At 40.5% G+C, this 17,242-nt stretch overlaps 1 protein-coding gene across 1 annotated transcript in view; it reads left to right on the top strand.

Moving 5' to 3' along the window:
* Positions 1 to 17,242, top strand: part of LOC149312594 (rho GTPase-activating protein 8-like) — a 47,388-nt gene that overhangs the window by 17,758 nt on the left and 12,388 nt on the right. The window contains exons 4-9 of the mRNA XM_089524938.1: positions 638 to 725; positions 1,136 to 1,267; positions 3,405 to 3,491; positions 6,658 to 6,756; positions 8,430 to 8,540; positions 13,955 to 14,028. Of these exons, the coding sequence (XP_089381064.1) occupies positions 638 to 725; positions 1,136 to 1,267; positions 3,405 to 3,491; positions 6,658 to 6,756; positions 8,430 to 8,540; positions 13,955 to 14,028 (591 nt within the window). The remainder of the gene's footprint in view (positions 1 to 637; positions 726 to 1,135; positions 1,268 to 3,404; positions 3,492 to 6,657; positions 6,757 to 8,429; positions 8,541 to 13,954; positions 14,029 to 17,242) is intronic.

The raw sequence follows: 17,242 nt of genomic DNA, 5'->3' as shown, positions 1-17,242 counted from the left end.
TATTTTCTATAGAGTGGTAGAGTTCCAGGTTTTTGTAGTTATGTTAATGCCTTAGTTTTGACAGATTTTGAATAGTTTAGTAAAATATCCAACTTTTTGAACACACAGCAAGCTTACTATGACATTCCTCTCCCACCTTCAGCTTTAGTCTTTTATTAGATTGTAATCAGTTTAATTGTATTCATTTCTGTCATTAAAATTTATGATTGATTTACACAAAAGGAAATACTATGTCACAAACCTCTCAAAGTATATAATTTAAAGAATTAAAAGCTGTAACTCAAAGTAAACAGTTTGACTTTCTCTTTTTTCTGTCATGTTTTCAAATGTCATAGATTAATTAAGATGCTGGGGGGAGGAAGAGCTGGAGATATGCATTATATACTTCCTATGTCCCAAAGTGTGAAAGAGTTGAATTTGGAATATCCATATTTCAGAACAGTTTTTCTCCAAAATTTAAGATCAATTTACAGTCTGCCCTCCACATTCATGGGGGTTACCAGTGCAAGACCCCCGCAAAAGTGGGGAAAACACAAATATGCATGGGCGAAGGTGGAGGGCTTACTGTATTTTAAAACATGCCTCCTATGCATACAAAATTAAATGATGGCATGCCTAATCTGTTTTGGTTTTTCAGGCGATGACAAGTTGGGCAGAAAGGTGATAGTGTTCAGTTGTTGCCGTATGCCTCCTTCTTACCAGCTTAATCACAGTCGGTTATTAGAGTAAGTTATCTTCTCTTCACTCGCATGTGTACATACTATTGGGAAAAAGTCCAGTGAGGCCAGGACTATGTATTAGTAAGTAAATAAGTTATACGTTTTCCAGTTCCCAGCCATTAGTGAGGCATCAGTCACTTCATCATGTCACACTTTGCTGCATACTGTTCTCATATTTGAATTATCTCTGAATGAACTTATAAGTGTGGCCAAAGCTATATGAGACTAGAGGTGGGTAGGAACCATATCAAGCAGGTATATTTGACAGTTTGGCTTGGGTCTGAATTTATATGCACAACCATACCATGAAGATATGCTTTTGGGTTATCTGATATCACCAAATACATATTCAAAATAATTAATATGTGAAAATATAGTGTAGGTACTAATATTTGATTTGTGGCTTCTCTTTCTAGATATTTAAAGTATACTCTGGACCAGTATGTGGAAAATGACTACACAGTTGTCTACTTTCATTATGGCCTGAACAGTCAGAATAAACCCTCCCTGAGCTGGTTGCAAAGTGCTTACAAGCAATTTGACAGGAAGTATGTTTTCTTAATCACACTAAAAACTATTATTCCCAAAGCACAGTCCAGCCAATATGAGGTACCTTATATACTTGACTATAAGTCGACCTCGTGTATAAGTTGAGGGTAGATTATGGGGCCAAAATTAGGGAATTTGCCATGACCCGTGGATAAATCGAGGGGTGGCTTCTACCGATCATCCACTTTACACTCCACCTCCCCACCACTTCCTCCTCCATTTTTCTTGCCAGGATGTGGTCTCCAGAGCAGCTATTTGGGCTGTGGAGAGCTGCAGCTCAGTTGGTGGCTGTAATTTCTGAGGATGCCTTGCAGGATCTGGACCTGGAGAGGGTGCTTGGGAGCCAGGCAAGGGCAGCCTGGAGGCCTTGGCGGGATGCAGGGGTAAAGGCAACCCTGAGCTAAGCCTCTTCGGTGCCTGAGCCACACTGCTGTCAGGAAGTCTTTCTTTCTTTTTTAATAAAAAAATAAAAGCCAGGCAAGTGATGGAGGGTAGAGATACTTCCCCTCCCATACCATCCACTTCTGCTGCCCTCCAGGCCAGAACATGGCCGCCCTTAGCCATGGGAACTCAGCCTGCCCACAGCTACCCCTGGCGCTCCTCCTCACTTCCACTCTGCCAGGGAAAGAGGCCCTGCTCTGGTGACTGCAGCTCCATCTTCCTCCTTGGTTGCTCTCCCCACCAGCTCAGCCAGGCTAGGCTGGTGCTCCTCAGACTGCTTCCTCGATGGGAGACTCCTGGCCACACTTCCCTCCAGACTTCCTGCACCCTGCTGCTCGGCTTTGCTCCAAGGCCAGGAGGCGGAAGGCAGACCTGAGGGAAGCAGCTCCATCAGGGTGTTCCTGGAGGAGAATGGAGAGCCCATCCTTCTTGTGGGGCACTCTCTGGAGCCAGCCCTCTGTGGGGATAGGACTAAGTGACTCCAGAGGATGCAGAGGAAAACTCCCGAAGGACAAGTATGCTGACAGGAGGCTTCCTCTGGAGGTCATCCTTCATGTCCTGCAACCCAATTGTAGTCCATTTTGACCTTTGGAAACTCCACCATTTTCCCAAAGGCAAACCCTTTCATATTTTGGCTAAACAAAACACCTTTCCATAGTAATACCACCCCTTTGCAGGGGTTTCAGGATATTTCCCACCCCAAAACAGCTAGCAGGGCAACTAGACATGATGTGTCATAATTTCTCATCCCCAAATTTGTGTCTGTGACAGTGGCTCTCCAGAGTGCTCTAGGTTTGAACATTGAAAATGCTATGGAATTTCAGATACTAAAGTAAGAAAAGATTTCTCCAAGCAATGTAACTAAAAAGTAGCTGAACTTTATCATTCTTCCAATTATTGCAATATCAGGTTGTAACATAAGAAATTTATTCCAGACAATTCTTTCCTCTATTACTTGCCAGTATACATGTAGTTCAGGAGTGGGCATATATAGATATGTCATCCATATATTATGTGTACCCTTACACAATATATGTTGTATTTGATACATACACTGATGAATTATCCTGTGACTATCTCCCAAATTCTCTAGTTGCATCTCCTGTAAGACTTCTCATTGATTTATCAAGAAAAATTATTAAATGAACTGTTTGCAACTTTCAGATGCTATAGCGATTTGATAACAGTTTGGACAAAGTATTACAAGTATCTTTAAGACTGCAAAACAAAGTACCACATATCAGAAACAAATACTTTTGACAAGTTGGATGTCCTTTCCAATGTGTTACTTCGTTTTTCAAGCAGAGAATAGTGAAATGTTGAATCAAATAATGATTTTCTTTTACATAGTTTTGAAAGATATTCTCCTGACTTTCCCTCTTTTTTCCTTTCTCTGTTTCCCAAATTCTTGCTATCATTTAGAGATATTTTCCCCATCATTATTATACCCACAGAACAATTCAGATACTGGTTTGTAATATAATAGGTATATAATCTTTGTCTACTTCAGTTCCATCAGAACTGGCCATTTCCTCTTTTCATTTTACATTCAATTTCCTCTGAATTAGATGTACTTGAAAGGAATACTATATAATGTTCTAGTAATAAAAACTTTTTTCATTCAATTGCAGCTTCTCTGCACTGCAGCATGTAGCATTCAGATGTCATCTAACAATTTAATTTTCTTTTCCTCAGGTATAAGAAAAATCTGAAAGCAGTCTATATTGTACATCCAACCAACTTCATAAAAATTATTTGGAACATCTTTAAACCTCTAATCAGGTACAAACTGGTATGCTGGAAACAATTTTGTTTTTAGCTGAAGGACAGTTTATTGCTTTCTTTCATTTTCTAGAAACATCTATGTTACAGAAGATGCAAGATAAAAACCTTGATCATTCCATTTTCTTTTTCTTTCATCTCTTGCCTTCTGGGTTTTTTTTGGGGAGGGGGGGAGTTCTAACTCATTACACTGGTTATGACAGGATATTTTGCCTGCCTTACCTGATAATTGCCTGATCCTAAACATGCTTGCTTGAGAGTAAATCTCACTAAGGAGTTTATCACACTAGTGAGATGCTGTGGGAAAACGGGACTTAAATGAGATTTAAAGCAAAGAAAACCCAGAGATGCCCAAAGTTTATCACACGACGTCCCTGTTAACGTGAAAGAATGCAAAGTTAATCCGAACGCAAAGCAGAGAAAAACGGCAGCTTTTTTTACTTTCGGGTTGTTCCAAAAGTAAAAAGCTGCCGTTTTTCTCTGCTTTGCGTTCAGCTTAATTTATCATTATTTCACTTGGGTAGTCCCTTAGTGTGATAAATTACCGAATCAGCAAGTTTTGTTTAAATTTGAATCTTGTTTAACTCCTGTTAAATTCCCATTTTCCCACGGGATCTGCCCAACATCAGAATGGAAGGCTTCTTGGGGAGGGACAGGACAAAAAGGGACAGGACAGATCCAGGGTCAGGATACTCCAAGCTGTCCCACGCTGGTGCAGACAGGGCCTTTGGTCTCTAGCAGCAGCATATTGATCAACAAAAGTGATTCTCAGTCAGATACAGCACAGTATGGCAGAAGGATAAGTGGATGTCTAGTTATATACCATTTCTTTTGCCATCATGATGTGTTCAGGTTTCCCAGTGCTTTGTCTCCATGCTTCTGGAGAAACTCTGTTCTTGGATCTACTCTAATGCTTGACCTACTCTAATAGTGTGACAAAAAGACACATATGTGCTTATATGGCTGTGATCCAAATAAGATCTTGCCTGTCCATTTTTAAGGAGTTCCTTTTCCACCCTGAATTTGGAAATTATATTTTTCCATACCAATAGAAACCATAAAATGAGAAGTTACCTTGTAATATCTTCTGTATGTATTAGTGTTACAATAGCAAATTTTACAGAATAGAAATCCATTCTGAGGTGAACAGCAAATTATCTGGATCATAAAACTGTTTGTATTAATCATGTTTAGTAAGTTCTCTCAGTCACTGCTTTAATGTGTAATACAATCTAGTTTGCAGGGAGGGGAGTACCTAATTAGCTGGCATAAATGCTTAATTTATAATAGAAGAGCATGGTGGAAATCCTAAATAGGCTTGTACACACAGAGTATCAAATATGTTAGTTCTGGGAAAGTGCTTCCTTTCTAGCAGAAACCAGCTCTTTTGGTTAATCAGTTCCTTCCAATTAAAGAATGAAATATGCCCAATTTCATGCAGTTTTCCACTAGAGGGAGCCTGCATATACATAATTAGGTTTTCAATGCTATTCTGAATAATAGATTATTCCTCTATCATGCAGAAATGAGAATAATGTTGAAATTTCTTTTTTTTTTAATCCTAATTTGCATCCACTCTGGTCTATGTAACAAACTGGTGAGTTTTTGTACTGATTTCTGTGTTTACTTCAGATTGGGAGCCCACAACCAACACTATGCAGAAAAACATGAATCAGAATTATCTTTATATATGAAACTGAATTAAAAAGGGGGAGCATTGCTTGTCTGTGACACGCAGGCTGTTTTGAAATGTAGTACCAGTTATTTGCTGAATATTGTCAGACTTCCATTTGTGGACTAAAAGGTTTAAGGTGCAGGCGAGAAATATTTTAAGTCTTTTTCTGTATCATCATGTCTCCCAACTGATTTTGATTCGTGCTGTTCTCCCCTTTGTTTTATTTTTCTCCTTTCTTCCTGGACTAGATCATATGAATTACCTCAGCCAATCAGGAGTGAGGACAGTTTATAGCCAATCTGGTTTGGCTATGTGATATTACTAAATACCTGTAAAAGTAATTCAATTTGTAGAGCCCGAAAGTAAGAGAAAGTGCTGTAAATTTATGCAGACAAATGTCTCCTCAAATTGTGTAGACATGCATCAGGAAAGGCGGGGGGGGGGGATTGCCACTGCCAAAAATGCCACAAAACCACTGGTTTCTATTGCTCCCTTTAAAAATGGAAAGAGAAGATTGTGTTTCATAGTTTTGTTTTGTTTTTGTGGGTTTTTCGGGCTGTGTGACCATGTTCTAGAAAGGTTTGTTTCTGATATTTTGCCAGCATCTGTGGCTGGCATTTCTCTGAAGATGCCAGCCACAGATGCTGGTGAAACATCAGAAACAAACTCTTCTAGAATATGGCCACATAGCCCGAAAAACCCACAAAAACTATGGATGCAAGCCATGAAAGCCTTCGACTTCAGATCCTGTTTCACTTAAAGTTGCAGTCTCAGACAGAACGAAGGAGAGAGCATTACCTCTAACTGGGTGCTGTGCACCCCTCTAGTAGTATGTGGATGACAGACTCATGTGGACACAGGAATGAGATTTCTGCCTGTGTAATGTTGCCCTTCCTGGAAATGAGGAAGGCCATATTTACAGGGGTGAGAACCACAGAACTCATTCTTCCCATGCCATTCCTGCATCCAGACACAGTCAAAGCAGGAAGGAAACAGGCAACAGGAAAATACTTCCTATAACTGTTGTGGTAATTATGAATTGGATGTATGAATTCTCTTGCTACTAATTTAATCTTTCCATATAGAGCAAACCACAAACTACTTTGCCAGCAACAAATGTTTTGAGCTGGGGCAAAAAGATGACTGTTGACATAAAATTTTAACAACACATTCTTTCATACATTTTTAATCCTGTGTTAAAATAATGCTTTTGTGGAATTCTCAAAACAATGAGTTCCATATGTATGCAAATAGCAATTATATTCAGATAGAACAGAGTCATTTTTATTAAAATTAGATTGAGCATGGTATGTATATGTTTGATCATATGAAAATGAATATGTTTTGTTTCACGGCTGCTTCAATCATGGGATGATTGAATTGTATTGATATTTGGGTTCCGTAATATAAAGCAAGCATTTCAGGAGATGAAAGCATGAATTTCATCAGGTCTTAAATTAGTATTTATATAACTTCTACTGTATTTTAAAGTCACAAGTTTGGGAAGAAGGTCATCTATCTGAATTATTTAAGTGACCTGAGAGAGCACCTTAAATATGACCAGCTGAACATCCCTGAAGAGGTTATTCGGTATGTGATACATTGAAAATATTTTTTAAAGTATTGAAAATAAATTTTGCTGTAGTCTCTTTCCTTTTTAAGTGATTTTATGTGAAAATGTTTTCCTTTATTATTTTAGAGGTTACTGTACCAAATTTTAGTTGACTAAAATTGTGATGTTCATTATTTATTTTTGCTTCCATTTCCCCATCATAGCAGCAAACATACTGTATATACTTGGCTACAAGTTGACCTCATGTATAAGTAGAGGACAGATTCTTAGGGCCAAAATTAAGGAATTGATATGACTTGTGGATAAGTCAAGAGTAAAACATAGGTGCATGTAGCAAAGGATCTAAAGCAGGCCTGCATAACCTGGCAGTAAGTAGAGGCCAAAATTAAAATATGCTAAACTTCTTTGGGCCGCAGATAGGTTTTAATTAAATATTAATTAATTTATAATACTAATTAATATTGATTATTAATTAATTGATTAGAATTAGAATTAATTAATATTAATTCCCTCCTCCTCCCCTGCCTGGCACTCTCCTCAGGAGAAAGCTGAGCAGCAGGGGAGCCTTTCCTGTTCTCCCCCTCCATCCAGACTTCTCCTTGGGAGAAGGCCGAGTGACAGAGGAGCCTTGAGGGGTGAGCATTGGCCCCCTCTTCCTCCTCTGCCACCTTGTCAGGAGAAAGCCAGGCAAAGGAGGAGGCTAGCAGGATGTTTGCCAGTCCTCCTCCCCCCCCCCCCCCCCCCGTCCTCCTTAGGAGAAAGCTGAGCAGCGGAGGAGCTTTGCAGTGTGGATGTTCACCCATCCTCCTCCACAAATGCAGCCCGGCCTTTTCCTCAGCACAAAGCAGGGCAATGGAGGAGCCTTGCAGGGTAAGTGTTTGTCTGTCCTCCTCTTCCTCCACCACCTGGCCTTCTCCTCAGGAAAAAAAAACCAGATGGTGGAGGAGGCTTGCAGGGTTAGTGTTCGCTTCTTCTGTATGGCCCTCTCCTCAGGAGGAGGCCAAGGGTGGAGGAGCCTTGATATCGTTGCACATCTCTACGGGCCACCCAAAATCCTTTGGCGGGCTGCATGCAGCCCCCAGGCTGTAAGTATGTTCAGGCCTGTTCTAAAGGATGGCACAAAAGAAAACATTGCCAAAGATCGTACAAAATCCCTTAACCGTTCATGCTCACACTAAAGGCTAGGATGGATGAGAGAGTAGAGGGTGGTGTCAGTGCTTCCAGGACAAATTATACTCTTGCCTTTGACGAAGGGATGGTTCCTTTTAAAATAAGAGTTAAAGTACAGTATTTGCATTGACCTATGGATAAGTCAACTCAGGTTTTTTGGATCAATTTTTTGACTAAAATTTTTAGACTCATACGTGAATATATACAGTATATGCTTTCACTTTCCACAATTTGAGGACCATTAGGAATCTCAATCTCTGCTATTTTGAGTGGCTCAAGGTCACACTGTATACAAAGCATATGACTGGAGCTACTGAGAAGCATCACGTAGAATCACACATAAGAGAGGAACAGAAATGCAGGTGGTATGTTTTGATGCTATTTTAGGTTTTGATATGTATAAAGAGATTGCAACCTATAATTAAGATCTTGATCTGATTAAACACTCTTTTGGGACACCATTCAATTTCTTTGTGAGCTTGTTCTGGAAAACATGAATGAAGCCATTTTTCTTCAATAGGCATGATGAAAAACTTCGGACTAAACAAAAGAAGAAAACATCTGCCCCAGTAAAGCTTCCTCCACCAAGACCTCCTCTCCCGACTCAGCAGTTTGGAGTCAGCCTCCAATAGTAAGTCTCATCGTTTCACAGCAGACAAGGCCTGGGGAATGGGAAGGTGGAGTTGAAGTGATCTATTGGGATTCCATCTTCCTCACCTGATGCCTTGTCCCACTGTCTGCTGAGTTTGAGTATGTTTATTTGAAGGTTGGTGGTGGGCAGGGTGGATTTACTTTAAATCAATCTAAATCAATTTTACTTAGATCATAATTTAAATTACAATTTAAATCACTACTCAGAATCAATTTAATTATGTGATTTCCCCCTCCCCCCAGAAATGTCAGTCTTCCTAACTATAAGCTTAATACATATTTTACACAGCTCAGACTTACCAAAGACTCATTCTTGTTGGTATAATTTTTTATATTTACAACCAGATGAAAGTTTCATTTTTAAAATATCATTTTTTCTGATTAGTTTTACAGTTGCAGTGGGCCCTCCTTATCCATGAACCTGCAATCTGCAGATTTGGGCATCCACGGATTGCAAATCTGGGGGGGGGGGGAGAAAGGAGGTAGAGGTATACGGGGCATGGCAGGGCAGCAGGAAGGAAGATGAGGAGGAAGAGGAAGGGGCTGCACGGTGTGCTGCATCAGCAGGGAGGAGGAGAAACAGAGGGAAGGCACAGCGTTGCAGCAGGGAGGAGGACTAGGAGGAAGGGGGTGCCAGAGAAAGCCGGAGGGGGAGTGAGCATGCGCCTCGGTACCAGCTTGGTCTGTGCATGCTTGAAGGCAGGCCGGCTAGCAAGCGCATAACCTTTACTTCCTCCTCCTGTCCCCTCATCCTCTTATCGTGCATGCGCACCCCTCTCAGGCAGGACTGCTCCTCTTTCACAAGAGGAGTGAGCTTCCCCCCCCACTTCCCACTCTTTGTATGCATGCATGCTGCAGCTGACTGAGGTGAGCCAGTCAAGCGAGGCAGAGGGAGTTTGTGAGGGAAAGGAAGTAATGAGGTGGGCCAACTGGGCGAGCCTTTTTCCACCTTGCGTGGAGGTCTGGCAGGCGAGCCTTGAAGAGCCCGTCGCAAGAGGGTAGAGGAGGAAGCAGCGGTCAGGAAGAGGAGGAGGAACAGGGAGGAGAAAGAGGTGGGGGGGGGGAAGGAGAGGAGGAGGCAGCTCCTCCAGAATGCCATTGTCTCCAATGGTGCAGTGGCTGCATGGCCGCACCACCATTGAAGTCAATGGGACTTGAGCATCCATGGATTTTGGCATCCACAGGGAGATCCGGAACGGAGCCCACTGCAAATTAAAAATACTGATTTGGTTAGAAACATAGCATAAATAGATGATTATGACATTGTTGTGAATTATCTCCACTTTAATAGGTTAATCATTCATATTTGGACAACTTTTCTGTTGTATTTTATTGGAAGGAGAAAAATAATCATTACCTTAATACCAAAAATTTAAATAGTTTAATTTAACCAAAAAAGTAACATTATAGCTTATGTATTCTTGTATTTACTTAAACATCCATGTTTGTTAGCTGATGTTGATAAACAAAATATCTTTAAAAAACAAACCTTAGATTGTCAGCCCTGTCCATACAAGAAAAGCTTAAAACACAGTCCCCTGCAGCTCAGTCATCTTCATCTTCTTGTCTGTTCATAATCTGAAGAAGAAAAACAAGGTTTCCTGCTTTATTGGGTTCAAACAGCTATTTTTCTGTATTTTATTTAAACCTTCAGAAATGGGTTTCAGGATTCTCGGCATATCTTCTGCATTTCTCTTAAGCCCAGTGTTGAGGATTTTGGCCGTTTTCGTGCCAGTGCATTTTCTCTCAATATTGTTCACAAGCTGCCATCAGAATAGGCCAGTTCTTGATGTAATGCTCAAAACAGTCCACTACAGAGTGCCATCTAACATCTTGTGGGAGCGTTAGCTTGTTCTACGAATTCTTTTCAGAGCTACTACTGCAAAATGATCGTTACAGAAGTATTTAGTAATTTCAGTGACATTAATCTTTCTTTCTAGAACAGTAAAGTCTTCAGCTAGGAGATGCAGCAAATGATCACTACAACCATATGTTATTAGTTTTGTATACCCTTCCTGCTCTTCTGTATTTCTTCCCATCTTGGATACATTTGCAGCATTGTCTGTGACCAAACTACATACTAGACATTTGAATTTTTGTTTGTAATTTATTATAGCTTTTGCTGCTACTTCTTGTAAGCATTCTGCTATGTGTGCAATTCATGCCAAAGTGATCCTTTCTGCAAGGAAGACATTCCCCTGTTGTATTACAAGCACATATATAATAGGATCATTTTGGACATTAATCCACCTATCACGACTTAGGTTGACAATTTTACCCTCTAGAGCTGTTGCATGTAGCTCCATTTCTTTATCTACACTTTATCTAGTAGCTTCTTTGCAATATCTACTCTGCTGGATGGACTAGTCTCAGTGTGTTAAACCATATTAATTAATTAATTAACGATATTAATGAAGTGTGGGTTTTCAATCTGACAGAAAGAGTTTGTCATGTAAACAAATGGCATTTTTAATCAACTAACTCTTTTTCTGATCTGTTGGTTTTTATCACAAACTTATGAATAAATTAATGGAATTCATTTACCAAAAATTTAAACATTACATGAATATACATTCTCATGCAACTTAATTAAAAACTTAAACCAATTTCATGATGAATAACTCTGATTTCAAGCAAATAATTCTGATTTCAAGCAAAAAAATCCTATTTAATTTTTTTAATCAGTTTTATATTATTATTTTAAAAATCATTTATTTTTATCCAACCTGGTGGCAGGGATAGAACAGAAATTCTGTTGGTGTATGTCCATGCTGATGTGTGATAGTCTCCCTTCCTGAGTTGGCTGAGTGGATGATGAAGCTTGAGTCTCTCCTGGCATGTTGTACTGAGGGGCTTCAAGATCTATGCAGAGACCATTCTGTAAGGGGCACTTCAGGACTTCCTGTCCTCCATGATAACCATGGCGGGTTATAAACCACCATGAAAGTACGGAGTCAGTCCGTACTAGGGTTAGGAAGGTGCGGTGCTTCCGCACCCCCTAACCCTAGTACGGACTAAGTCCGTACAAAATGGAGGCTCCCCTTCCACATGGGGGCTGCCGTGACGACGTCACGACTGTGCCGCCTCTATACGGGGCGGCGCGGACGTGACGTCGTCGGTCCGCGCCAGGGCGCTTAGTGCACCCTTTGCGTGTACCAGGAAGGAGCTCCGTTTCGGAGCTCCTTCCTGGTTTGCGGCGCCGCTTTGCGTCGCTGGGCGCAGCCTTCAGACGGCTGTGCCCAGCAAAGCAAGGGAGAAAGGGGCCAACCTCTAGAGGGAGCCAATTAAGATGGTCTGCCCCAAGAGGCTTATGGATCCAACTGGATTCCTGTTGGTTCTTGAGGAGTTCCTTGTTGGCTTGGCAAGCGATACTGTCAAAACCTTGGCTGAATAAGTTCAATCAAATGGCCAAAACTGTGGGCTCGGTTTTGTCTCCCATGCTATTTATCATCAAAATGAAACAGCTGAGAGATGTTATTCAGAGTTTTGGAGTTGGATGTCAGAGCTATGATGACACCCAAAAGTATCTCTTCTATTCATCCAGGTTCAAGGAAGCACCCTCTGTACTAACCTAATGACTTCTGTTGGTAATGGACTGACAAACAACTAAAGATAGAAGTTGGCAGCATGAGCTTTAGTAGACTTCAATCTATATCCTCAGATACATTTGATGGAGTGGTCTGGAAACATAATCCAGATAAGGCAAAGGTGTTCCTGGTCAGTCAAAAGGCAGGTCAGAGAATAGGGATTCAGCCTGTGTTGGATGTGTTACATTTTCCCTGAAATCACACCTTTGGCATGGACTTACTTTGGACATATTGTGAAAAGACATGACAATAATGCTTGGAAAAGGAAAGGTAGTAGAAAAAGGGAAAGGCCACAGTGGAGATGGAAAGCTTAAATCAACGAAGCCACAGCCCAGACTTTGCAAGACCCGAGTGGGTTTTTTGATAACAGAGCAACTTGGAGGTCTCTCATTCTAGGTTGCCATAAGTCAAAGGTGACTTGATGGCTGTTAACAACAACAGGTTGTCTGTCCTTGTTTCAGGCATTCCTTAACTCTGCAACTAGTCTAGTCTATAGTTTTTTGTGGGTTTTTTGGGCTATGTAGCCATGTTCTAGAAGAGTTTCTTCCTGATGTTTTGCCAGCATCTGTGGCTGGCATCTTCAGAGAATGTCTAGGCTACTTTCCTACATTTTGGGAAGATCCATACACTTTGATGCCACATATTATGCATCAAAGGTCCCAATTAAGATTTATTTATTTAAATCAAGTGTGTAACTCAATCAGTAATGGAATCTTCTAGAAAGTTTAGCCCCTTATTCTAAAATTTAAAACCTATGGAGGGGGGAACCCTTATGACGATTTAGAAACCTTTCACATTCTTACTTGGTGGCTCAGGTCTTCCTTGTCAACTACAGTAAGCAAGAAAATTTTGTCAGGGTTCCCTCTCTATAAATACCTACAAATTTGTCCTAGAGAGTGGGAGACAATTAGAGTTGCCTGAATCAAGATGCATCATGTCTGCCAAGACATTTTGCTCTTGTTCAGGCTTTGTATTGGCAGTGACTAACATCAGTAAAGGAACAGTCTACTGGACAACCTTGCAAAGTATGAAGCTGGTTTTACTTGTGAAGTCGAAGGCTTTCATGTCCGGCATCCATAGTTTTTTGTGGGTTTTTCGGGCTATGTGGCCATGTTCTAGAAGAGTTTCTTCCTGATGTTTCACCAGCATCTGTAACTCTCTGAAGATGCCAGCCACAGATGCTGGCGAAATGTCAGGAAGAAACTCTTCTAGAACATGGCACCCCCTGGTTTTACTTGTTTATAAGTATCACAGTAGCTATTGTAAACTGTTTGGGGGGCAAGACAAGAAAGCCATACAGTGTTGTGCTCACCTAGGGCATATATAAATCTGTCCCTGGCTTACCACTCCACCAAACGTATTTGAGGATATAGCCTGAAGTCTATGAAAGCTCATGCTGCCAATTTATTTCTTTTGTTAGTCTCAAAGGTGCTACAAGATCTCTCTATATACTATTCTACAGACTAAAATGGCTACACCTTTGAATTCTTCCACTGTGGCTGCACACTACAAAGAAATGCCAGTGATAGGGGCAAGATGCTTTCCTTGGAAGTTTGTCCATCATCTGTACCTTCCCCACCCTTCAAGACCCAGAATTACTGGATTTGTATGTGAACAAACCTGCACATAATTACTATTTCTGGATTGAGTTGCAGCTGAAAGTATGAATAGATGAAACCAATATGGTGCTTGGACACAATCATGCAGTAATCAGTTGATGAATGAGCAAATATAAGCTGGTTATGAAAATATGACCTGTAGCATTAGAGTCTTGCTCAAATCAGATCTCTTTTTCTTTTCTCAATAGCCTCACACTTAAAAACAAAGGTGAATTAATCCCACCAGTGATGAAACACACAGTAGCTTATTTGAAGCAAAAAGGTAAGATTTTGCTTCCCTTTTAAATTAGAGCTGTGATATTATACTAATTTCAGGGTGAAGAGTTGTATGACTGTGTATGCAGAAACAAATGTCAGCCTGCACTTGGATGTGATAATGTAGTGCTACTGAAACAGAGATCGCGTCTTTCCTCACCAGGTAATAGTAGATCACTACTTAGGATTGGCTAGGAGAACTAGAAAGATAGCAGCACTTTTGCAGCAGCAGCAGCATTTCAAAGGGACTTTTCTGTCTTCACTACTAGTGCAGTTTGTGTTTTACTTTTCAAAAAGAGCCAGGGTGAATGAAAGGATGGAAGACCTAATGGGACCCCAGCTATAGCTGAATGAGACCTTAGCAGGAGGCATGTAGGGTAAATAGCTGTTGGGCTTTCTGACAGCCAATGCAAACACTCAGAACCATCTGTTATACAGTCCTATATGGGATGCTAGTGCCTCAGGCATGCATCACTTGTTTGAAAGCACTCTCATGGGTGGATAGTCCCAACTGTCAAGCAGAGTCAGAGAATCACCTCAGGAGCTGATTGTGGAAGTAATGAAAGGGCAGCAAATTATTTGTCATTTCATGTATTATTATCACATTTTAATTGCCAGCAGGGGAAACTGAGGGATTTTCTGCCTCAGGAGCCAAAACAAATTCAGCAGCTTTGGCTGCTATGCACTTTGACACAAAGGAGAGGGGGACTTGGATTTTCTGCTTGGATGTCTTGGGGTGACCCTATGCAAAATGAGGATGCTGCAGAGAAATGTGGACTAAAATCCTGTTCACTTGGTTTGACTGTCAATTATGTGAAGTATTTATTAAATATGGACAACGGGGTAGAAAAGTTAGGTAAATGTTGAGAATAGGTGTGAAGGATTCCAGTGAGAAGATTCTACAAAACAGATGGAAAAGGCTGTGCAAGTTCTGTATTGAAGAAGGTTGTGTTGTGGTTCATGAGATCACAGAACTAGGTTGAGTGGTTAAAAGAGCTGCCATACTTGCAACTGTAGATGGTCCAGCGCACGGTGAGATGCAGGTTGCATCCGCACAGTAGAAATAATCCAGTTTGACTAATAATAATCCAGAAATATCCACTTTGAATAATCCACTTTAACTGCCATGTCTCAATGCTATGGAATTCTTGGAACTGTAGTTTGGTTGTGGCACCAGAGCTCCCTGACAGGAAAGGCTAAATGGCTCACAAAACTACAATTCCCAGACTTCCATAGCACTGAGCCATAGCAGTTAAAGTTATTTCTGCAGTGCGTATGCAGCTATAGAGCCATTGCAAAGTTTTAAAATGACAGTATATATACAGAAGGATCTAATTCCAGTACACTGTCAAATATAGGTGCTGTACTTACACTTATCTGCTTCAAATAATTTTATGCACTAATATGCACATGCCATGCACCAGTGTTTTGCTTTTAAGGTCAGATAATGGCAAGTGAAACTTATTTCACAAATTGTTCCATTGGTTTTTAAGAACTACCAGTAAAAATCAATGGGGAAACTGCTTTTAAAGAGGAAATGTGTGATATCCTCCCACAAATGCTTATTTTAAAAATATACTTACATTCTTTTCCTTTGAAATATCAGAAAATAGCCAATCTTTGTCTGCTCCCCTAATGCAATATTTATATCTATTTATTAATTAAAATATTTATAAAACCCGGCCCCAGTAGCTTATGATCTCAGGGCAGTGTACAATACAATCAATTTCACCTCTTAATCTTTAAACAGTTTAAAATAATGAGAAAAGTTTTATGTGCTGAATGGTTTAATATGCTTTTAATCTTTTAAAATCATTCTTTGAATTTAACAGACAATTTAAAATTAGTTAAACAATACAAGAGAACCAGTGTAGTGCAGTGGTTTGAATGTTGGACTGCATCTCTGGAGATTAGGGTTCAAATCCCCACTTAATTTGATCAAGGGAAGTAATTGTGCCACTCTATTCTGCTCTGGTCAAGCCCCACTTGGAATACTATGTCCAGTTCGGGGCACCACAATTCAAAAAGGACATTGAGAAACTGGAGCGTGTCCAAAGGAGTGCGACTAAAATGGTGAAGGGCCTGGAAACCATGCCCTATGAGGAACGACTTAGGGAACTGGGGATGTTTAGCCTGGAGAAGATAAGTTAAGGGGTGATATAACAGCCTTGTTTAAATATTTGAAGGGATGTCATAATGAGGAGGGAGCAAGCTTGTTTTCTGCTGCTCCAGAGAACAGGATCCGGAACAATGGATGCAAGCTACAGGAAAAGAGATTCCACCTCAACGTTAGGCAGAACTTCCTGACAGTAAAGGTCTGTTTCACAGTGGAACACATTCCCTTGAAGAGTGGTGGAGTCTCCCTCCTTGGAGGTCTTTAAGCAGAGGCTGGATGGCCATCTGTCGGGGATGCTTTGATTGAGAGTTCCTGCATGGCAGAGGGTTGCACTGGATGGCCCTTGTGGTCTCTTCCAACTCTATGATTCTATGATTCTATGATTATGTAATCATGGAAAGCCACTGGGTGACCTTGGGCAAGTCACACTCTCTCAGTCTTACAGAAAGGCAAAAATAACCTCCCTTTAAAGAAATCATACCAAGAAAATCCTGTGACATCCTTAGGGTTGCCGTAAGACGGAAATGACTGGAAGGCACATAACAACAAAACATTACACACCTAATTTGCTATTACTATTAAACATTACTATCTAATTTGCACATACACTATGGTTTATATTACGAATCATGTAAACCATAGCATATATGCAATCAGGCTTTGAGGTTTTTAAATTTATAAAGTGTTTGATTTATTGTAGAAACGGCAGAAGCATTGGTGCTTAAGGGGAGGTTATTAAGGACCTGGGTGGCACGAACTGAGGAGGCCCTATATATGTCCATGGTATATTGCTCCTACCAGTGGGCCACAGGGGAATGTGCTTCCAGCAGACCTCAGTTTTCAGACAGATATATAAATACATGTATTTTTCAGGTGCATGTCATTGACCAGGCACATTTTTGATTAACTGTCACAGAAATGAGGATGTGTTTAGAACTTGAAAAAGTTATTTTTGTAATGCTGTAATTCTGGCATATGCAATCCAAAAAAGAACCTTTCAAGGCTTTGGGTTAACCATTCCCACTCATTAGTGTACCATGACCAGCCCTACTTTTATTCTGCAAGATCCTTACCTCTTTATGGCCCTTCCTTCTTGGAGAAACAC

Source organism: Sceloporus occidentalis, unplaced genomic scaffold (assembly GCF_023333645.1).
Source record: "Sceloporus occidentalis isolate IW3139 unplaced genomic scaffold, rSceOcc1.0.p SCAF_5, whole genome shotgun sequence".
In the NCBI taxonomy this organism is placed as follows: Eukaryota; Metazoa; Chordata; class Lepidosauria; order Squamata; family Phrynosomatidae; genus Sceloporus; species Sceloporus occidentalis.
This window is presented reverse-complemented; position numbering and strand designations above follow the sequence as displayed.